Source organism: Egretta garzetta, unplaced genomic scaffold, assembly GCF_000687185.1.
Source record: "Egretta garzetta isolate BGI_Z169 unplaced genomic scaffold, ASM68718v1 scaffold94, whole genome shotgun sequence".
In the NCBI taxonomy this organism is placed as follows: Eukaryota; Metazoa; Chordata; class Aves; order Pelecaniformes; family Ardeidae; genus Egretta; species Egretta garzetta.
In genome coordinates, this window is record NW_009259683.1 from 2,200,909 (window position 1) to 2,224,901 (window position 23,993).

At 36.0% G+C, this 23,993-nt stretch overlaps 1 protein-coding gene across 1 annotated transcript in view; it reads left to right on the forward strand.

Annotated features, from left to right (window-relative positions):
• Positions 1-15,469, forward strand: part of EFHB (EF-hand domain family member B) — a 25,926-nt gene extending 10,457 nt beyond the window's left edge. The window contains exons 5-16 of the mRNA XM_009638585.2: positions 120-182; positions 1,088-1,231; positions 3,072-3,252; positions 3,870-3,980; positions 5,973-6,102; positions 6,460-6,543; positions 8,370-8,437; positions 9,218-9,372; positions 10,168-10,375; positions 10,733-10,939; positions 11,472-11,653; positions 14,657-15,469. Of these exons, the coding sequence (XP_009636880.1) occupies positions 120-182; positions 1,088-1,231; positions 3,072-3,252; positions 3,870-3,980; positions 5,973-6,102; positions 6,460-6,543; positions 8,370-8,437; positions 9,218-9,372; positions 10,168-10,375; positions 10,733-10,939; positions 11,472-11,653; positions 14,657-14,821 (1,698 nt within the window). The 3' untranslated portion in view covers positions 14,822-15,469. The remainder of the gene's footprint in view (positions 1-119; positions 183-1,087; positions 1,232-3,071; positions 3,253-3,869; positions 3,981-5,972; positions 6,103-6,459; positions 6,544-8,369; positions 8,438-9,217; positions 9,373-10,167; positions 10,376-10,732; positions 10,940-11,471; positions 11,654-14,656) is intronic.
• Positions 15,470-23,993: the final 8,524 nt, after the last annotated feature.

The window sequence follows — 23,993 nt, forward strand, 5'->3', positions numbered from 1 at the left end:
TATCAAAACGGGGACAATTAGACAACATCTCATGCAAGGCGTCAGGGCCCGATTTGACTACTTGTGCTTATTAGTGCAATGGGTTTGGTTATGCCTTATTTTTTGATTGTATTGCTTAGGCTGGAAAGTTGCTTCCCACTGGCGATACTGCTGCGAGTTGCCTCACTGAGGTTTTACCCCGGGTGAGTTGGTTTTTCAGTTGCTCCTTGTCAAACTTTTGTAATATTTTCCCATTAGTGATTGTGCTTTGAGACAGGACCTGAAAAAAAAAAGAAAACCAGTAAAACCTTGGATATTTCTTCTACATCTCATCTCATTAGAAACCACAATTTTTTTTTCTAGTGTTAGTTTTTGTCACGTGGGATACTAGAGAATAGCTGGTAGGATTGTAAAACACTTCTGCCGGTTCTTTTTCACTCTGCATATTTTATAAAATTCACCATGCCTGCTTATATGGGACTACATAGAATCGTTGTAGACAGTTTCTCTCTGGTAATACAATTATAGCAATTCTTACTAGGTATTATTACTTCTGATGGAGATTCTTCTTTTTCAAGGATGCCCCTCAGAATTGTGCTTCCCATTGGTCCTTCCCCATGCCCCTGAAGATTCAGAGGGTACTGAGACACAAACGGATCCCTTAAATAGCAGCTCTCCCTCTGAATAGGTAATTAAAATACCCCAAAACTGTGGTTAACGTAATTTCTGAAGTTGCTTCATTGATGGTGGAATTGTTGTGAATCAGGTTAAAGGTTTCTGAAGTTGGTAAGTGTAACATCTACTTTCCATGAAGTATACATGAAGAAGCTGTTACCCGTCTTAAAGATGGAACCAGATAGTTGAAACTTAGCAACTGTCTCGTTACTTCTGTTGCTGGTTTGATAAAATTTAAGCTGGGCTATGTTGACCTTATGCTCAGAATATCAGCATCTGCAGGAGCGTATGCATGTGTTACAGCCCTAAAACGTATTCATGTTTTGTTTTTACTTCTGTGAAATCACACTGAAATGGCTGCAGTACATTTTCTTTTCATTAATATTTTGTGAATATCTGGTGTAAAATTATTTTTGCTTTGCCTTATATATAGCCCATTACTCCAACTACTGTGCGAAAGTTTCGAAATACAACAAACCCAGCTCCTGGTGTTGAAAGAATATTCTATGGCAGAGCAGATGATCCTGACATTGCAGCTCACTTGACACACGGCATAGAGTCACGGTCTTCACTCAGTGTAAGAATGTGACTAATTTTCTTTTGTTTAAGAATGGACTGCTTAAGAATGTCCTTAATAAGAGCAATTGATTTCTTCATAGTCAGGGATGAAGGTACATTGCTGAGTGATTTACGCTGCAGCATTTCACTGCTGTTGTGGATTATCTGAATTCTGAGCTCAATTCATAGGATTTAATTAGCATGATTGAAATAGGAAACCACTTGAAGTTCAGTGGCTGTTATCTTATCAGTGACTTAACTTTTGCAATGACTGCTGAATTATTCATTTCATTTCAACATTTAAGTTAATGAACAGTCTTCTACCCCAAAATTTTGCTGCTTTCTTCACTAGTGATTACAGAGGTAAAACCTGTTGAGCTCTTACCAAGAGAACTGCTATCTGAGAATGTGCTTATAGTTCAATGTAATTATTATGTATTCTTTCTTACCTTTGGATTGAAACTGATTTTGTTAGTTAAAAAGGGATGTTTTGGATATGTCAGGCTATTTTGTATGTATTCTTTACCACAGAAATGATTTTTGTAATCTGCAGTCAAACAACTGAAGAGATCATTGGTGATTTTATCACATAATTATTGTTCAAATCTCTAAAAATAACGGTTGTGTTAGTAAAATACACTTTTATGATGCATTTCATCAGCGGGGCTTGTAAATAAATAGTTTTCAGTTTTACAAATTAAAAAGCTGGCACAAAGAGGAGTTCAGGTCTCAAAAATAGGTCTTCAAGTTGAAACACCAAGTCCTGATATTAGAGGTTTTTGAGTAGGACATTTATTAGGCATATCCGAAATGAAAAAAAATTAGGTTCTTGGTGTCCCTCCTCAGAAATTTTACGTTGAATGGATTGATTTATTTAGCCTGTACTGTCTGTTTAAGACTCTTTCACTTTGCATTATTAATTAAATATTAACTGGAGGAAGAGTTGGAATCTTAGTGAGTTCTCTAAGCATGGGTTTGGATCAACTGTATTTGCTACCACTTTTTTCAATATTTTTTTATATAACATTCAATAGGAGTCTAATAATAAACCCTCTCTAGAGTCCCCATTACTTAGATGGATAGCCTGAAAAATCAAATTATTTGGAAAGATGAAAATATCCTGTTTTGACATTTCTGAAACTCTTTTTTTTGAGATTTTTTTTTCTCCACCTTGAAGTCGACCTAATTCTACTTCTACTTCTAGAAGTAACTTCTATTGACCTGAGATGAATGTGTACACTGAGAAAAAAAAAATTGTCCAACCTAGTGCTAAGCTTTGAAAACCCTGCTGAAGTAATTTCTGCTGGTATGTCATTTTAGGATGCAGTATTAGTGTATATCTTGAAACATTATCTTAAATTCTACATTGGCAGAATTGGGAGTAGCTGTTTAGAGAATAGATAGTCTTAACCGCTAGACTGTAGGTGTTTTTAATCATAAGCACCAGGAGACCTTGCTCCAAATATAACTATAATTATTTTCACATTTAAGTTTTGGTCTTCTTATAATTTGACTATAGTTTCTAATATATGCTAAGAACAGAAAGGATGCAGTCTGAAATGTTATAAATTAACAAGTGGAAGAACTTGCATAAAAAGAAAATGTTCTGTCTCACAGTATGTATTTTATTTAGCGGGAGATTTATCACAGCAATAATTATTAGTGGTCTTTTCTCAAAAATACAGTTTTGTTTTGCAACTTGGTAGGTAAAATTATGACAGTGTAATCATATAGGATCTCATTAGAACACTTACGATCAAACTTTTGTTCATGTGTGTGTGAGGGGTAGTAATACTGATGTGTGAATGATTAAAATTTGCTGGGTTTCCTGCCTCTTCTGTTGTTTTTGATGTTTTTAGGTAGCTTCGTTGGTAAATCCACTTCCTAAAACTGATTTTCAACAAAAAATACAACACAAAAAAGAAGCGATCTACTTAAGTAATCGTCAGGCACCCTTGGGCAGATCACACGATTATTCTTCTATGTTACCTGAGGGCTTGGATATAATTAATACTACATTTGGAACAAAAATAATTCAAGGTAGGAAAATTTAGTGTTAAAAGATATTTCTTCTAAATACAAGATAATCTGCAATTTAGTATCTAGCACATATTCTATGCTTCTAACAATTCCAGCTTAAGAGAAAAGTTGTTATTATAACAGTTATTGAAAGGTATAAAAATACACTGGTATTTTAAAGTTATGAGAAACAAGTGACTGAGAACATTTGGTAACTAGTAGGGCTTTTGTAGGGCTTTTGGCTCTGTTCCAGATCTGAATTGTAGATTTCCCTGGAGAATGGTTTAGGTAGCTGACAACTTACTTTCCTTTTCCCAACTATTCTAATAGGTCTAATAAAAGATATTACCTTAACCTGTGAATCTTTCCTCCATAGATTGGAGCAAATCACATACATGTTGACCATGTAGCTCTCCTGCAACAGTTACGTTCATCTCACTTTCTGTGATTTTTTTTTTTTCCCTAGTCATTATGCTGTAAGATTCCTATAGAGTGACTAGAAATGTGGTAAGAAGTATCATTCTTCCACAGTATTAGCATCTTCTCTAACAAGTTATTGTTTAAAATTAAGAATCAACCAAACATAATACCCGTCTCCATTACCTTTCCCAACCACACCTTTATTCCTTACTTTCCAGATATATCAGCTGGAGAGCTTATAAATCCACCAAAAACTTTTGAGGAAGTGGATAAAGAATCCAGAGAAGGACATGATCTGTACATTGTGTCACACAGTGATTATTATGTGGGTAAGTTCAAAGGCTGATAAGAAACTGCATAAAAAGTTCTAATATAAATAAAGGTAATTGTTACTCTCTGTGTCTTCAACACATATTGTACACTATTTTTGAGATGTAAACTATTACTGTTTACTGCTGTATTAAGATAATATAAATGCTTTTTAAAAGTAATGATGTGAAAAAAAATACATGCAGCTGAGAGAGCATGACATGTTTCTAGAGCTGTAGATCGCTTTGTGGTGGGTGTATTAGACAGTATAAGAACTTAATGAAGGAGTTGGAAGCCTGATTTGTATTGGGTGCTATTTGTAAAGCAAAGTATTTCCAGGAGACTAGAAACTCATAGATGCCCTGGTTGCTTGTTGAGTTTGGCATTGTTTATGCTATTTAGAGCAATCTCAGGCTTAAAGCCACAGTCTGTGAGCCCAACCCATTCCAGTACTTTCACCTCTGGTTCCTCTCTTTTATCAGGATCCAAACAGAATTTAAGGGCAGCTGGCCTTTCTGATGGGGAGCTCAGTATCAAGCTCTGGTTACAAGGAGTTTCAGGCTGCTGCCTGGCTCTCTGGAATAGAGGTTCCTCAGCCTACAGTGTCCTGCCTGTGAGTCTGTCCCACAGCCTCTGTCTCTGCTCTTCCAGTGGGCTGTGCCTCCACTGCTTCAGCCGCTGGGGGCTGTACTTGTGTGAAGTGGTCTGCTCAGGGACAGTTATTTTTTAATCTCATAGGTCTGCACAGGAACAGAGTGATAATAACACTCTGAAATAAGGTACATGTATTACTTTTGCAGCCACTTCTATTTTTCCTAGCTCCATCATTTCTACAGGCTGAGAGACTAACATTGCTGCTCTATAAGACAAGTGTTATAAAACTGCCCATTGCCCTAGTACCAACAGTTTTGTAGGTGTAGGCCAAACATATAAGAAACTGCAATACAGGTATTTCAGTCCTAATAATGTGAATTTTACATGGAGGCAGTTACATAGAAGTGAAATTATAGTACTGTGTTCTCTCATTGAGAAATTCTACTACAAATACTATTGCTATAAATTGGCCAAACTTCTAATTTTATTTTCCTTCTTCGCCACCTTTATTAGGTGTTATAGTGGAATTATTCAATGTTGTTTCTGTCTCCTTTGTAACTTCCATCCACAAGATCATGGAGAGGCCAAGCCAAAAACAGACAGGAAAAAAAAAGTCAACTATGTGCCCCAATTCTTAACAATAACATAACAATTCCATGGTGCCACAGAGCCAGAGGAAGCCCTTATTGGAAAGCATGCAGTGAGTAATATTTTTTGCAAGCTCTAATTGCCATTCTTTTCAAAAGGTGATTGAAAAGTGCTTGAAGAAACATAAGGGCATTTTTTTCTGTGACAAGAAACATGTGCTTGCAGCTCACTTACATGGAGTACTTATGTGATATTCTTGTATGTGAAACGTCATTTTATAGGCAAGACTGGATGAATAGATTAATCAACAAGTAGGGTAAGATCTTGTTTGCAGTGAAGTCAGTGGCAAAATTTCCATTGAAATCAACATAGCAAGAGTATATCTGAAAGTGCAGCTCCTCAAAACCATTTTTTTTCCTTTTAGCATTTTTTTTAACAAATAGTGAATTATATGGTACACGTGTCTGCTCAGGTATGGACATTATAAAATTATTTGTTTGCATGACCCTCGCTACTTAGGCTACCTGGTATTTTTCCGTTAATTCTGTTGGGCTTGTCTTCAGTCAGACATTAAAGGACATCCAACTATTTTTTCACTGAAGCAGTTTCAGCTTTTTATTTTGCCTTTTATCTTCACTTTTGACAATGAGATTATTCCTAACTACTTAATAAACATGGGAATGCAAATCAGTTATCTTTAATGGAGCAGAATTGTTAATTCGTCATTTGCTTTTGTTTCTTCATTGTTTTGTCTTAAGAATGAAGATACTTAGTACATTCTTATTGCTGAAGTGTTTTATACAGGTTGAAATGCTTACTTTTTTCTACAGGTGAAGCAATAAATAGGAAGTACGACTCGCCAAACTTCAGCAAGTCTTTTGTTTATGGAAAAGAAACCCCTCACTTTAAAGATGGGCGAAGTGTATCCAAATCCTTAAATTGGCTCTGTGATCTGCAATTGTAAGTTGCAATGATTTAACTAGTTAATTAGTGGTGTGAGTTCTCAAGAAGAGTCTTGTATTTGAAGATAATTCTACATCTCACAATTTCATTCGTAGTTATATTGAACTGAGCAGAAAATGCAAGGAGTAATTTTCAGAATAGCTTATCCAAATCAGTTCTACCATAGTATAGGAGCAGTTAGCATGTCTTTAGCATTATGTAAAGACATCTTTGATTTTAAATAGCAAGATTTTGTGATGTTCTTGCAGAGGAGTGGCTGTTTCCTTCTAATATATAATAATAGTTCTTAATATTACTGAAAATATTGAATTTTGCTAAACAAATATGTGTGAGAATTATTTTAATATTTTTTAGGAAGAGAGCAGCAAAAATCGTATCAAAACGAAGCGATGATTTCAAGGAAAAATTTCAACCTCAGCTTGGAAAAGTCCTTGATCCGTAAGTAAGCAATGGTACCTTCTAAGAACTAAATTCACTCACATTTGCCAAGGCTCCAGTATCTTTTTCGGTCTTGGGTAAAAATTATAACTGTGCACTCAATGCTTCCACTGCAGCACTCAATTACAGAAAAGGACTTTATGCTTGCCCTAGTTAGGCTGATCAGTATGCAGGTTACTAATGAAGGCTGTATTGTGTCTGTGTGGTGAAGTTAAGTCTTACTGTTTAAATGGCCTATATCTGAATTGATCAGATTTGCACCAAGCAAATTGCAAGCACACTGTAACACTTCCTTTTTTTCCTGTCTTTTGCACTTAGGAAGGTTTGAAAGAACTGAAAAGTCTCACCTATTGTTTGGGGATTTGACCATTTTACTTACTCTGACACTACTTTTGGTCATCTTTGTTACATCATCTGTATTCTCACTTTGTTACTTCCTTGGAAAAGGACATGGAACTAAATTGTGTTACTAACTAGCAGCATATATCAATCTCAGTTGAATCGTTACAATGCTTCATAAACCTCAGGTGATCTGGAACAGTTTTTTAATTTTACAAACCAGTGTTTACGAAGAGCTACAGTAGTCCTAAGGCACAGTGTGGTGAGGGTCCAGCTGTGCTACAAATCTAGGGTTCCTGAACGTATACAAAGACTGTCTTTGCAGGTGCTTGAGATTTCTGCAAAATTGCCTCTGAAGACTCACAAACAACATTACTAACTTTGGTAGCAAAATATAATTTTAAGCTCAAGGTCACAGGCTTAAGTGACTCTGGAGAACTATGCCCATAATACCTGTAGGGAGCGAACACAAATGTGAGCCAGTTTCCTGTCTCTCCCTCACTGTGTCCTAGTTTACCGTGCAGTAGGACTGGAGTGTGAACAATATAAGTCAGTATGATGAGTCAGGGAATATGGGTTGCAGTGCAAGCTGAAACCCAGCACTAGTATTACAAGACAGATACAAGCTAACCTAATTTTATTTAGTGAATTTTACACCATCCACATCCTATGTATAATATGAAAATGAAAAATACACGTAGTAGTTTTTAGATTACAGTGCTTCTATCTCTGTGTGGGTTCTTTTGTTAATTTGTTTTGTATTCTAGAGCAAAGCACTGATTCTCTTTTCAACTTTGATGGGAGATTTCTGGTTAATGTAACAGTTTTAATTATTAAACAGAGAGAGAAAAAGAACATTGCATCTTTTTCAAAATAAGAAATAAATGCAGTTCTTTAATGTCACCAACAGCATCTTTATTTTCTGGTAAATAAAACTGGTCCAAGTTTTCCAGGTGGATATTGGGTTGGTTGCTGGTTTTGGTAGATACAAAATTGCATATGAAAAAGCATGAGAGATGTGATTCAATTTTTCCACTTTAGCCAAAACTATTTGTGTATAAGTGTAAAAAAAAAGTATAAGTGTATTTGGAGACATTATTTCAGTTTGTCCTAAATAATCCTGTTATTTAACTAGTATGTTACAAGGACTTTCCTCACCTATTTCTGTCATTGTCTTAGAAAAAAAAATACTTTAGCATAGAATGGTTTTCTTTTTAACGAGCATATATGTTCAAAAAGTTAATGTTTACATTTGGTTGTGTTACATTATGAACAGCAAATGTTCTAAACGGGTTTATAAAGGGATGGTTTTCTGGAATGGCAACTTTGAAGCAAAGTACTGATAAGCAAATTTTAGGTGAACTATGTGTATCATCCCTAATTATATAACAGATGATCACTTTTTTTTTTTAAAATAATATCATAGGGTTTATTTTGTCTGTTAATAAACTATTTGACAATTAACAAAGAAATGTGCTTATTGACAGTATAGCAGAAACTTTGAATGTTCCTCCGGGTCATACATTTGGAATGTTACTCCGTCCAGATGAATATGGTAAGGTCAGGGGCAGAATAAGATCTTCGGTTGTTGATGAAACGATGCTGAGGCAATATTGCTAGCCATGTATTATATAATTTTCCTAAAATCTTAGAGGCAAGGTACAAAAATTTAACAGTGACACTACATTTTTGGAGGGAAAATTTGAGAATAAATTAAGAAACTTTAGGTTTGGGATGTTGGGGGCAGGGGGGTGGTTGGATTTTTTTTAAAGCCTCTGTATCTAAATGTAAACAAAATAGGAAATGGCAGAAAACTCATACTGACATCTAAGTGACAAAGTTAAAATGGCTATTTAAATCAGTCATGTGTCTTTCCTCTCAATGATTTTTCCAGCACTTCTGTAAAAGAAGTAAAAATAGCAAACAATAAATAAGAACAATAAGAAGCTTTTGATGGTAGCAGAGAGACAAACACACAAAAAAAGAGAGATTGAAAAGAGAAAATTATTAATTTCCATTATGACAAAATTTTGAAAACTAGTCAACTCAAATAGTCAATGTTGGGATCAATGGTGTTTTAATATTACGTTTAATGACTATGGAATACAGTGAATAGTTAGGCAGCTAAAAAATGTAAATGGCCCAAAATTATTTAATTAGTCAAGACCAGAGAAGGCTTGTTCAAATTCTGCATAAGCTTTTATGCATGATTTACTATATAGGATAATGAAGTTAAATATTTTAAATGTGTAAGTATGCTTGTCCTATAAGGAACAGCAGAAGGAGCCAGTTTCTGTATATGCGCAACTAATTGAGGAAGTGTTTATTTTTATAGGAGTTGGTGATCTTCTTCACTGCCGGGTTCCATGTGAATTCCTCCATGGTAAAGACAGAGAGAAAGCTGTTTTGACTGCAGTTCGGCAAAGTTTGAAGAAAGCTAACTATGAGAATTTTGACATGTTACTAGAAGCATTCAGGCATTATGATAAGGTTAGTGCTTTGAAAAAATATAAATGTAAAGGAGTGTGTGACATTTGCGCTCCTGTGCTATGGAGATACAGACATGAAGAAACACAAGCATAGCAAGGCAAATATAGTTGAAGACTATAAAGACAAGGTAACTTCATAGTTATTTATGTTTAATATACTGTGATACGCTATGGAATTAAACACAACAGTATGTGGAGTCTTTCACAACAGTATTTGGAGTATCCAAGTTCACAGCAAGCATGGGACATGTGAGCAGTAATACTTTTGACACTTCTTGCTCTTCAAAATTTGGTATTTCTTCTTAAAAAAAGTTCAGTTGAAGGGATTATGTTAATATTTTCTTCCAAGCTGTACTTTTTGACTGAGTCACCAAGCATCAGAATTTCATATCTTTTCTTTTTTTCTCTCTGGAAAAAAACTCATAATTGACATTTCATATGTAACATTAATTGTAACGTATACAGAGTGATTGATGCCTTACTTTCAGAAGAAATCTTGGCTTTGCCTCAACATTTATGATTAGATTGTTATCTTGTCACAATACCCTGTCACACTGACTTTCCTTTAATCTCAAATTACTGTATTACTTCAGTTGAAAATTGTTTATTGGCACTTTTATGTTCAGATTTTTAATTTCTAAATTACTCGGGGCTTCTTTTTGTACTCAGCAATGTTACTATTATGAAATGGTGTGGCTGGCACTCTATCTCTCTATATATACACATGTGTGTGTGTTGCTTTTGGTGGAACCTTTTTATAATGGCTGTTATAACAACTTTTATTTTATTATAATAGAATGGTGATGGAATGATACACAAGGACAACCTGCGAAAGTCCTGTTTTCAGCTTCATCTGAATCTAGATGACGAGCTCCTGGATTCCTTGTTTGACTGCTGTGATTTGGATAAAGATGGTCTGATTAATTATGTGGAGTTTGCAAACTTTCTGAACTGGAAAGACAAAATGGCTGTTAAAGAGTTTGAAGAAAAAATAATCACCAAAGGTAGGTGACTTCATAGTGGGAAATTGTGGAGATGATCTTGCTCTTACAACAGCTACTGAAAGGACATTGCTGGTGTTGACTAGGTGCTCCTTTAGAAGCGTAGGATTTAGAGAGTGCACTTCATCCTTGCGTGCCACCAGCAGAGCCTCAGATACAAATGTATTTCAGAACCCTGGAGTGTGTCCCACAAATCAGGAGAAAGTAAAAAAATCTCATAGAATCATTATCAGATATGCAGATTAATTATTTTACGTTGTCTGCTTTATAGTTTTTCAAGGATTTAAGCAATGTTTTTTATCTCTTTGTCTATAATCTGCTGATAATGATTCCTGGCTGTACCATAACTTTTGTTTATAGGGAAAAAAATAGATGCTCCTGTTCTGCCTGAAGAAACAAAGACAAACGATGAGCCACTGCTGAAGCAGGAAGACCTTGTGTTAAAAGAACCAGGAAGCTCAGAAAAGACACCAAAACCGCTTACAAGATCAACAGATCATATATTTGCAAATTATCAAACAACTTCTTCTCAGTATAATGCTGTTCTAGGTGACCTCCCAACAATCTGTAAGTATAGTGGACTGTACTTCTCACTTCTGAGCATTATTTAAGACAAAATCAGGAAGAAGTTTAAAAAGTATTGCTACAGGTTTTACTAATGTACAAGAGTGAATTAATTTATCTAAACTAAATTTGTTTAGGATTGTGGCTTGGAAGTTGGCATGGCTTGGATGTTTGGCATGGTTAATGCATTCAAAATGTGACAGTTAATCTAGATGTCTTTGAGAAATTATGCTAGTAATTTTAGGAGAACATCATCATCTTGGAATCACCTAAAAATGTTTTTAGCTGGAAGTACTGGATAAGTACTAGTGTATTACTGCAAGATTTCCTGTTGTCATGCTTCATGATGTAGCTGAAGCTAGGAATTCTAAAAATATGAAAAAAGAGATGAGGAATAAAATTATGTAATTTCTTATTGAACCTATGTGAGATGAAGTATCAAATATGTTCTTATTTCACACAAAATGTTTTATCCTCCCTGGCACTATATTTGCATACAAGCTTTTCCATGCTATGTGTTGATTGATTTCCGCAGGTTATCCAGTGTGTGGTGTTCCAACTATTCGTTCAGATATTCCTGCTCCTCGAATTCGCCGCATCAGTGACAGAACTAATTATGGTGATGAGGCCAATGCTTATGCATTACTGTTCCCTTCTGTCTTCAGTCAAAAGGGAGTGTATGAAAGTGACTTTTTTAAAACAAGACCAAAGGCAGAGGTATAGTGTGTTTCTTCAGAATATTCTTCCAAGATAAATGTACCTTTAGCCATGTGGGAGTAGAAAAGCATATTATGAAATAAACAGGTTGTAAAATTAATTGTTGCAACATTACCATCTTTCTTTATGTCCATTCAACTATCTGAAAAATATATAGTTTTCACATTCAAAATTATTTACAAAGGTGGTAGGTATTAATTTCATTGAGATCCAACTTCATTAAGTAATATAAGGAAGTATGTCAGATTGTTGCTACTCACATGCTCAAATGTTGTGTTGAACGAGGGTTGATAATTAATCTAGGGCTTAAGATTCTATGACTCATCTTTTCTGCAATGTGAGAAGAGCAGAGCAGTGGTGAAATTTCCATCCTTGGACATACTCAGATTTCTGAGCAAGATCCCAAGCAACGTGGTTTAATGGTAATGTTAGCCCTGCTTTGATTATGTGGTTGGATGGATGATCTCCAGAGATCTCTTCCAACCTAAGTTATTCTATAAGTAGGTGTCTTAAAAATCCCCCCAAGAAGATTTTTACAGGTGTGTAAAACTAGTTTCTATCACAGAGGGATGTTCAGTGGAAAACTTTACTCAAGGTGTCTCGCCTCAAACAAATTTGCAGATTTTGCTAATGGCAAATTCAGCAGCCTGCTTGAATATACCTTTTAAGTGCTCTGCTGAGTCAGGGTCATAGGGTCAGATCTACAAAGGACAGTGATGGAGGATATAGGGAGTCACACACCAATGCTGTGCCATCTCATATTTCTGAAGAGAAAGATAGGATGTGAGGCTGTAGGGACTTACTTAGGGACTCTATGATTTTTCTATCTGATATCTCTGGGGGCTGCTACCACTCTCTTATCTCACAGTCCAGAGTTCCTCTCACATAAATACTAAAACAACTTTGCTCCTTCTTCAGTATTGTTTAGTCTCTTGCTTCTACATTTGTATGCATTTTCTAGTGAAAAAATATTAAGAGGTAACTTCAGTACCTGAAATACCATTTATGAGACAATTCTAACAAAATGTAAAATTCCAATCTAAAATGAAAAAAGAAGGCTTGACAACCTCTCCCTTTCTACTAGTCAATACATTAAATATTCAAATTTGAAAATGGATCTGGAACTTGAGTATATATTTTGCAGAATAGAATGTTGCTAATTAGTGGCTGGGGATGTAAAAGGTGTATTGTCATGGTCTATACATATCCATAAAACGGCTTGTCAGAATGTCGTGTACATGAGCATTTACCATTTTGTAATTTATCTGTGAAGCAGGAAATCCATGCATGCAGAATATAGTTAACAGTAAATAGAATTCATGCTTCATTGAGAAGCCCATTATACCTGTCAAACACTAGATAGAACTCTTCTCTGAAGTTATAATGTGGCCTGAGATGTCATACTTCACTGTAAACTATACAGACTATACAAAGTTCAGTACAGAACCACCTCCAAGTGTGTTAAATCACCCTATACTCATGAAATGGACTGTTTCAGTGTTTTAGTGATGGTCTTTGATTTATTTTGATATGGAACATTAATATTTTCAAACATGTAATATCTAATGAAGTTATCGTATGAAAGCCCAGAGTAATTTAACACTAGCAGTTCTTGTATAGGCTTGTAGAAATGAATGCAAATTCTGACTATAAAGCAGTTTCATGAGGTGACTTCATGTTACAAAAGAAAAAATAGTTCTAAGGCTTGCTATTTTCTTCACTGGAATTTGTCCTAGTCCATTGAAGAGAATAGAAGTTATGTAACTGAGTAAGTGTGTAATTTATATTCAACATGATCATGTTGATGATAGGTAAGGGTCAGTTTAACCTCATCTGCACACTTAATAGACTGTGGTTTAGTTGGTGATTATTTTATGGCTGTTGATGAGCCACGACAGAGATGTATTTTAATATGGTGAAACGTAGTTATGAGAGCATGTAGTCCTTTATGGTCCCTGCAGTGGTATCCTGTAATGGAATATTGCTTTTAGTTTAACTTAAATGTCACTAGCTTGTTGAAGACATTAGATCAAATCTGGTTTGCTTTCTTCATGAGTAATATTATTGATTTACCTGAAACAACGCCTGTGCTTAAAGAAACAAAATTTAGTCCATGTTTTCCTCCTTTAATTTCAGCTGGCATAAACTGGCATAGATTTATTGGCTAAGAAGAAGCTGCAGATTTGCTATACTGTGGATCAGGCCTATATTTACACAAAAGACAGTTTTAGAGAAAGATGACAAACAAGGTTGATTTGACTGTGTTAAAGGTCTTACTTTTTCGAAGCATACATAAAATCTCCTGACCATAAACATAACACACATGCTCAAACACACAATACAACTGAAGAAGTCAAATGTTTGCTAATACTAACAAAAGCCCAAGTCATGTCAATATTCTTCTAAAGCCACCTTCCTCTGAGTCAACAAGTCAGTTTAATGAGGCATGCAGTAGGAAGCATGTGAGTGAGAATATATGGAGAAAAAAAAATACTCTTCAGAATTACTGTAGAGTAAAACTATAGTAAGACCCAAAGTTGATGTGAACCATTTCATTTTAGTCACTTCACCTATTTATCAGTACCAATTGAAAATCTTGCATATATTATTCTTGCTGTGAAACGCAGACAACAATATAATCTGATTTATGCCGGGAACTGCAAACAGTAAAAATACAATGGATAAACAGGACTTGACTTAGGGCTTTTAAAAAACATTTACTTTTCCCTGAGTTTTCTGTGTTTGATTTTTCCAATGTTGAAGTTGCATCAACATCACTTTATTAACTAAAGACAATTTTGTACACCACAGCTTTCATCCCAGTAAGATTCAGATTTATTTAGATAGGAACTTCTTTGGTTCAGGATGCAGGATGTGGTCTGTAGTTTTTATTTAGGAGTGGGAAATACTCTTCGGCAAATAGAGATTGCTAACACATGTAAAAGCCAGACTCTATATAGTTTACAGAAAATGCTGACCAGAATTACATGAATTATTTTGTAGATTGCACAAATCCTCCGCAACATTGGTGTGAACATTTCAGATGAAAGGTTTGAAGAGATATGGAAGCAAGCCTGTATGAAATACCAGAAGGAAGAGGTTTGTGTAGAAAGCATCAGGAATGTACTGGATGAAATACATGTATCGCAAACAAAAAACAGTTGCTAATTCGAGTCTTTGGGCATTGCATTTACATTTATTTACATTGACATCAGTCATAATTCTGATGCTGAATACAATAAACATTTTTAATAAGGTGTGTTTACAGAACTGGAATTCACTGTTTATTGTCTTTCTGAATAGTGGGTTCACCACATATATATGAATCTTACTGCTATTATTGCAGTTAGTAGGAACTGCTATCCATGGGAATAAAAGAGGATACAGCATATTTGTGAATGAAATTCGAATATTTATTTTATATTCTTTATTTTATCTTTTTCAGTGTTTCTAAGTCTAAATAATAAGGCTTTGAGCATGCATTTTTGAATTTATTTTTTTCTCTCATAAATGGAAGGACACTTTTGAAAGTACTTAAGAGAAATGTTTCAGATATGCAAGACCTCTTAAAGATTATTATTGTAGAATGGCATCTTGCCTCGCTTCTAGCATTCCATAATTTCTTGTCAACAAAATGGTAGGTAAATTGGTGTAAGAAAGTGCTTTACAGTAAGATACCAAGGAAACTACATAGCCGTGGGTGTGGGATCTAAACTGGTGTCATGAAATAGACTCCATAACAACCAATCGATTAAGAAATGCAAAAATAAATGCCCAGTTGTGTGGCAGAGGTCTCATATTTTTTATGCAAGCTTATGGCTGTTAGGGAAGAGTGTTCTGGCTTTCACAAACAAGAAAAAAAAAATGGATATTTAGAGGTGTATGTGCACATTACATAAAAATACAGGTTAGGTAGTCAGAAAAGTTTGGGAGGACTTTCTGAGAGCTAACTGTTCACCTGTGACCAGTGCAATTTCTTGGGAAGAGGGATCTTCATAAATGAAAAACACTCGAGAATCACCATGGAAATCTCAATGAATATATATGAATTTCAATAAGAATAAAAAATGGAAAGCAAGCAATACTAAAGTCTGCAACTGTGAATTGGAACGTTCACTCTTCACCTACAATAATGAGCTTGGTATAAAATAATGGAAATTGTTTGGTATTGACAGTGAGAATGATTACTTTTAGACTTTTTCAAATTAATTGAAAAATCGTTGCCCAATGTAATCTTAACATATGGGATTTCAGGAAGGATATCACTTCATCACCTATCAGTGCTTTAATACCTTAGTAAGATTTAGAGGATTAGATAATGTTGCCAGCCAAAAGTTTTACTGAGTTCTACAATGTAAGTAAAGGTTCTAGATATCCTTTTGTACATGATTATTGTAGCATTAATAGTAGCTGTCTTGCATCAAGTAGAAAGAATTTGCTTTCTGGTGTCTCTAGGGAGCAGGTGGTGGAAATGCTGCGTTGTGAAGGCAGCTTCTTTCCTGCTGTGAAAGTACATTGTTCTGCGCTGCTGTTGCCTTGCCTTCCCATCCTTCTGGAACTCTGTGTATGCACTGGGAAGTGTACAGGAAGCAGACTGTGACTGTCCCAAGTGAAATTATGACAGAAAGATGAATGTACTGCTAATTTCAATTGAATTTGTTATGTCAGGATTTTGCTACCTCCAGTGAAATTCTCTTAAGCTCCTCTTCTGCTCACGTAGGGTGGGAGGGAAGAGTCCTTTATCTTTGTTGCAGTGTGCTTCCAAAAGCACTGCACGGAATTACTTTTAAAATATTACATTGTTTTTCTCCTTCAATAGAAAATTTTAGGTGAAAGATTTAAGCTCGCTTCAGGGAAAAATACAAAAAGAATCAGATTTGTGCATCTATATGTGTGTGTGTGTATATATATATATATAAATAAAAGAGATCTGTTGTGTTTGTGCAGCAGCTGAAGATTCTGTGTACCCTATTTTTTGAACGTACTGTAAAGATACCCACTTTCATTTCTCTATTTTCAGTAGAATCTTTTCCTTTGTCAGTGAAATGGAATTAACATTGTTCTTGGGCAGTCTGCTAAATAAGTCCAGGATAAAGAAGACTGAGAAATCATGGTTTAGTTTTTTGCCAGTATGTTTCTAATGACAGACTAACGGTTTCCTATTGATCTTGTGTTTGAAATGAACTCGAAGTGTTGTTCACCTAAACTTACCTCTTCTGAAGCTTTAAAGGGTTAATCACTGAACAGAGCTATAAATTCTACTTGTAGGTGCTTGGTTTTCATCATAATGTACGTATGAGGCCTGTGAGAAAGATTTAATTGCTGTGACACAGACAGTTACTTCTGCGGAGTTTCCCAGTCTCTTTGTTTTCTTTAGTTGAATGCTTTATGCACAGGGGGTCTTGGTGCAGGTTTTTGTATTTTGTTTCTGATTGACTTCCCAAAACGTATGAATTCAATGACATATTGATTGGCTTTACAGCTGCAACTTGTGTTCTGTGATTTTTAGGTTTCCCTTAATATATTCCAATTGACAGAAAATAAAAAGGTTGCTTTCTTCTATATTGTAGCATGATTGCCTTTATCTAGGTATGGAGTTGATTTAACTAGGACAGCACACTACCTTTCACTAACCTGTGGGCTGTATCCAAGGCAAAGCTTTCCAGAAAGGGTTAGCAAAACAACCTTCACTATGGCTCACCGTGCATTCTAAGAGCAAACATGCAGATTTAGCTCCTAAGTGAATTTATTCTGTTAACAGTTACATTAAAAAATCACAGAGATTGTAAATATGTTGACTGAGACTTCGTGGACAAAACTAGTAAATAGGAAATCCTGACAAAGGTAAATGTTTTGGTAAAAATCAGCGAGTTCTAGCCATTTTGAGGCAAATTTTCTTAATAGAATTTTCATAAAAATAGACACAGCACGTTCAGATATTTGTGCGCTATTTCTCCATTAATCTCTGTTTTACTACAATGATTATTACAAAGAATAACATATGTAATAATTACACATTTTTAATTGGTTCTGTCAAATGAATTGAACTCCTCTTAAATTCATTTCAGAATAGATGTATTGGTTTCCAGGGACAGAATGGAGAGGTCTTCCTTTCTACAGAGGTAGAGGCCAGGGTTTTCTTCTCCCCAGAAGCCGTGCCAGGGATACTGACTTTCAATACCTGAAGACACTTACCTGTAAAAGATTAGGCTGAAGATTTGAACATGCAAAATTATTTGTTATTCATTCTATATTTCTGGCTCTTAATCTTTAGAATGTGAATATTAGCACAGATAAGCACACAGCTAATATGAATTATTTGGTGGTAACTTATGCTATGTAAAGCAGATGTTGGACTTGATTATTCTTTTTACTGTTGTCTAATGGAAAAATTCATCTTTGCAATGACTTGTGTTTGAGATGCTGGAAGATCCAGCCCACTGCCTTCCATAGAAATGTATATACAAATAAATGTAGAACTTGCCTTGATATTATTATGACAAAACCTTAATATACATCTTAAAAAGATTTTTTTTTTTCCAGTAAATTAAAATTACCAAGAGTTGCTGGTTTTCAGTGATTTCCCTGACTTTCCTGGTCCTGTAACTCATTCTTAGAAGTGAATAGCCAGTTTTGGTTGGTTGGTTGTTTTGGTTTTTAAACAACTGTAGGTCATTATTTGGGTGCTAAATAGAATGCCAAAACCCCTTTATGCTAAGAAGAATACTTGCAGAAATATGATTTAAGTCTTCATCTTGCCAACAGATGTGAATAGGTAGGATGTTTTTTGAATGGCTTGTACAGCCCAATTAGTTGGTGTTTGCCATCAGGAGGTATGTCTTTGGAAACTGGCTATTTGCATTTGACAGTCTATCATTGGGCTTTTGGTGGTTTCACCTTGCTGAACGGCCAAAGTGCTTTTCTAGCAGATGGGTATGAGTTTAGGCATGCCAAAGAACTGCTACATGGTTTAGTTGGGATAGGATCTATATTTCTTTATTACTCTTTAAAACTATATTAATTTTGAAAATGCCATCATATATTATGCAAACCTTTGGGAAAGATTTGGACATCTTTGATCATGGGTAAGGGTAAGCTAATTAAAACAGCCTTCACTGTGTCCTGACTTGCTAGGATAGGTGCTTGTTGATTTCTGCCAAATGTGTGTGGCCTCTCTGAGCAGACTGGAGTAGATACAGAGAACTTGTGCATCCTGGGTCCGCATTCCTGACTTCCAAATGTCATAACCATGGGAAATTTATATTCCTTGGGACACAAGTATGTGCAGCTGTGTTCTGAAATTATATGCTAGGAGATGAGGTGGTAAATTCTGTAATACCTAAATAGTAAATCTTTGGTGTATTCTGCATGTTTTCAAAGCTCACTCCTTCTTCCAGTGCCTAGATGTTAATGAAAATGGCAAAACCAAGACCTAATTTGAAAAAAAGAGAAGGGCCTGAATATCTCTGATAGATCATATCCATGTGGCTTTCATGAAGTATCTCTTCCACGAGTAACAGGGATCATAGGCTCAACGTCCCTTCTGACAGTGGTCAAAAACATGATTAGGGAGAAGTAGCAGATCAGGGCAAAGATCACCATGTTTCTTCCTAGCAGTCTCCCAGTGCTTCAACCACTGGTTCAACTTAATGGTTGAAAGGAAGGAAGGACCTTTCTGAAAAGCTTGTATTTTCCTTGTATCATCTTAAACACATATCTCTTCATGAACTCATCCGGTCTGTGCTTGAAACTCTGTGATACTGTAGCCTCTGCAACATCTTTTGGCAAGGAGTTCCATAGCTTTAGCAATACATTGAACAGCAAAACTAGCTCCTTTGCTTGTTTTAAACCTTCATTGTGATGGCTTAATATGATGTAAGATGTTTACTCTATTTGAAGAAACAACAAACAAATACATTTCTAGACACTGTCAGTGATACAGATATTTATAGACCTTTGTCACATCCCTCTGAAGTCCTGGCCAGGGACTGCTTGCCTAGCTGTTGCCTCTATAGAAATTACTCCAAAGTGTTCTTTTGGCATGTTGCTTTTCTCTGAAGTTTTTCTGATTCTGCAGCATGGTTTCTGAGATACAGTGAACATGGATTTAAAAGCAGCAGATGGGAGCTTTCTCTGTGTTGTCAGTTTATTTCCCCTAATAACAGCATTAGGAACGATTACTGTATTTCAAACATGGAGGCAGGGGTAGTTTCAAAGGTGTGCAATTATAGGGCAGCTAGCACAGACTGAGTCAGTAAGGCACTGCTGAGTGCAGCAACCCTGTTATATGCTTAATGCAAACATAGTCTCCCATGACCTGCTTTGCTGCTACAAAGACACCGAGTCAAGTGGATTTGACTGCAGTTTGCATGTTGTTGTGAGAACAGAATTTGGTTCAGTTTAAACACCTTGACAGTCTATCTGTTTTCTTTCATCAAATGCTTTGGAGGCGTTGGATGGAAGGTGAAGCCTAAGATGAAGCTGGTTTTGCTTCAATAAATACTCTGTTTCAATGCCACCATGGTACATATAGCAAGGTAAATTGTTAAGCTGCTGGAGAGAGATGTTTATTATACTGAGATGTAATTCTTCCTCTGCATAAATTCAGCAAAGGGATCTAGCTACCTCTTACATCTATAATAGCCCGATGTTAGTGCATGAGCTTGTGCTAACCCTGTGAAAATAAAGATCAGTCTCTTAGCTTTCTTAAATGCCAGGCCTCTTGATCTAGGGCCAAAGCTAATGCTATCTGCCAGCGTTCTTTTTGTTGTTCAGTCGCAGTGGGAGTGTAGAATAATGCTATCTCTGTACTTATTGGTCTTCTTATTCCAGTGGATTTATACGGGTAACAAAACAGCACTCCTGGAATGATTCACTCAAAGTACAGTACTGCTGAAAGCCAAACGTGAATGGATTCCAGACTTCTGATCTCTCAATAAGCATCTCCTTTGAAGTCCTTATTTGCACCTTCTTTAGAATGGAGAGCAGTACAAAGAATTTCTGAGGAAAAAACAAGCCGATGATTAATTACCTCATTTGAACTGGACTTAAATTACAGTTAAAATAGTAACATGATGCATAGGGCTTTGCTTTTTTTTTTTTTTTTTTTTTTTTTAAAGTCTGCTTTTGTCCTTATTCTACAGGCAGGGAAACAAAGACTCATCTTGCCATTTTTTAGGACAAGTGTTAAATGCGTTTGTGGCTATGCAGCCGTCTGCTGAAGACAGTAGGCAACTGTCCCTGCATGCATGCAGGCATATAATTGTCTGTCACAGACAGGTTTTCTTCTCTAATTTAATCACACGGGTGGTTAAATAAACCAGTTAACCCTTGTTAAACCATCATCAATGTTTAATACATCCTTGCTTAAGATAGTACACAGTTCACCTCTAAAGTTGCTTTGACATGAAACCTAATACCAGTAACAGAGAGATAAGGTTGGGACCCAAAGCTTAGATACCATAACATGTATTTCTCACTTGAATAATAGCTATTGTTTCTTAAAAGTTGGGGGTTTGTTTATTGCTGGAAACAATAGCAATAGCCTGGGTATGTTGTCACAGAAAGTGCTAGTATTTCATTACTGACTCATTTGTTGCTTCAAGCCATTTCCCATGACTTACTGTGTTTGTCAGCTTTTCAGTTCAGACGATTTACTTAGGGATAATACTGAGGGTAGCAGGAAGACACAGCCTAATAGCGCGTGCAGGTGGTCAGAGCTGTGCTAACAATGCTCCGGTGTCATGATTCTTGGTCTCATTATTTGAGAACAAGAAGAACTGGGAGATTATTGAATAAAATGCTGCATGACAAACATTTGTTCATAAAAGTAGGCATGGTTCAGATGAGTGGTGATTGTTTCCCTTTCTACTGCTTCTTCACTGGAGAATAAGGCAAGCAGAGTGCTATCCTGAAAAGAGCATTGCATGGATTGAAGAGCTGTGGGCCCTGGGGCTTGAAAGATGTCAAATGTCATGTCAAATTCACCCTCAGGTTAACCAGTTAACAGAATTGGTGGGGAAAAAGGACACTGTTTGGAATGAAAGGAAAAGAAACTCAAGTTTTGTATGCTGTTACACATTTGCTGTGGAATATTCCCTTCTTCAGTGCAAAAAAAAAAAAAAATAGGGAAACAGTCTCCTCTTTCTCTTTATTCCACTGAAAAAAGTAGAACAAACAGAATAAGAAGAAAATAGGAGAAAGCAGGGAAATTAGAAACAAGTAACATATGAAAAGACACTTTTTTTTTTCTTTTCAAAGAGAAGAAAAACTTGCATCGAAATGACTTTGTTTTTCTTTGATAAGAAGAACAAAAGTCTGAAGGGACTTTTCAGTCAGCTCCATCCATTTCTGCCAAAGAGCCTACACAGAAGAAAGCTGTGATTCTCTAAAAGGAAATGCCTGAAAGTACATTGACCCTTTCTTGAAATACAGCCCAGGATTTGTGAGAAAAGATGTATTGTACCTGTCTATAGAGTAAGTAGTCATGCTTCAATATTAAAAGATTATTTGAAATGTTGAGGGAAATGTTGTGTATTGGATTGTACGACAGCGGTGTGCCAGTACAATGTGTGCCTGCCTCCCCAGAATGTGCAATATGCAGCACCTTTTACGGCAAGACTTTTATACAGGATGGTTAGACCATATTTGTTTCATGTCTCACTACACTTCTTAGCACCGTAAGTCCAATTATAAGTTTCTGTAGTGAAACAGAAAGCAAACATAAGAGTTTAGAAGTATCTAGAGGTTATGGTTGGGTTATTGCATAGATAATGATGAAATAATTTAAACAAATAACTTCAGTTACCCAGCAGCTCTTAAACTGAAATGCAAGTCCTGATTTTCTGCATAGCCCTTTTCAAATAGAAAGTGCTCATTTCTCACACAGAGGGCATGTGAGATACTCAAACAGTGTTTTATTATCTCAAGAGGTGTGGGAGGAAACATTCCTTGTTCAGCAAATAATCATTTTGTGGAGGAAGGTGGAGGAAATGAGGGAAGGAGCAAAAAGAGTAGAGGCAAAGAAATTTCTACAGAATGTGTTTTTCTCCCCCCCGCCCTTATTAAATCATGTAAGAATTTTCCATACAGGGATTTCTTTCTGTCAGTTACCTAATTAGTTAGAAAAAGGCAAGTAAAGGCAATAAAATGATGATTTTCTCCTTATTCCATTACTTTTTTCTTGCTATTTTGAAGAAACCCTGACAAGACCCACAATACTACTTTTATATATCACTCATTATGAACTAGAATAATTTATTCTGCTGATTCTTTATTTTGAATGGCTATAGAAATATGATCATAAATCATTGTTCTTCCTTAAGTTGTCAGCTATGCAATAGAAATATGGTATTTTATTATTCTCTTTAATTTCACTGGAAACTGTAGGAAATCTGTAATTATCTCTTTATTGAGTGACTGCTGGTGGAGTGATGTGGAAAATATACTCGCCTTAAATATTTTGTAGTGTTTTGTACAAGTGGGAGGGTACGTTGTATTGCTTCAACGCCATTTTCCTGGCAGAAGTGAGAGCTGCCACAGCTCTCTTTGCATTTCTGACCAGCGACCCGTTTGTTTGGATTTCTAGGTGTCAGTCACATCCTTAGTTCCAGGATTCCAAGTCAGTACTGGTATTCTGGAATTGTGAGTCGTCCAAAATGTTTTCACCCATGTATTTCACTTTAATGATAAATATATTTATGAAATGGGACAGTTGGTGATACCAAGCACAAAATCGCTATGCCTGTCACTGAACTGTAGACAATTTACTGAAGCAGCCGCCTGCTTAAAGGTTCCTTTATATTAAATAGAAGAAAAGATGTGCACTTGTATGGCAGTTCAGTTTTTCAAACATGCTTTGCAAAGACTAAGGGAAGGTTTAGGACCACTTTGGTGCATCAGTTAAGCACGCGAGCTTGGTGGGGCGTGCACTTAATTTGCCGCCTTCCGTCCCTCGCCGTCATTTGTGCCTTCCACACACGCATACTTCAGATGGCCATGTGGAAGAGAATAGTTTTCCTCCACATTAAATTAAATTACTTGTGAGTTTGATTTACTACATTTTTTTTTTTTTTCAGCCAAAGGCCTTGCTGTGCAGCACAACTCCGGCTGAACATTTGCTGCTAATGATTTGTGGGATTTAAAGCTATTTATTTTTACGCGGTGGCAGTAGAAAGACTGGGAAGAAAGCCTTGTCTCCGAGATAAAATTTAAAAGTTTAAATTCAACCTCTAATTATCCTCGGCTGTAGCTTTTTTAACAGAATATGGCTGGGAAATAAAGATTAATTATTTTATTCACACACACACACCCCCCATCCCCACCACCTACCCCCACCCCT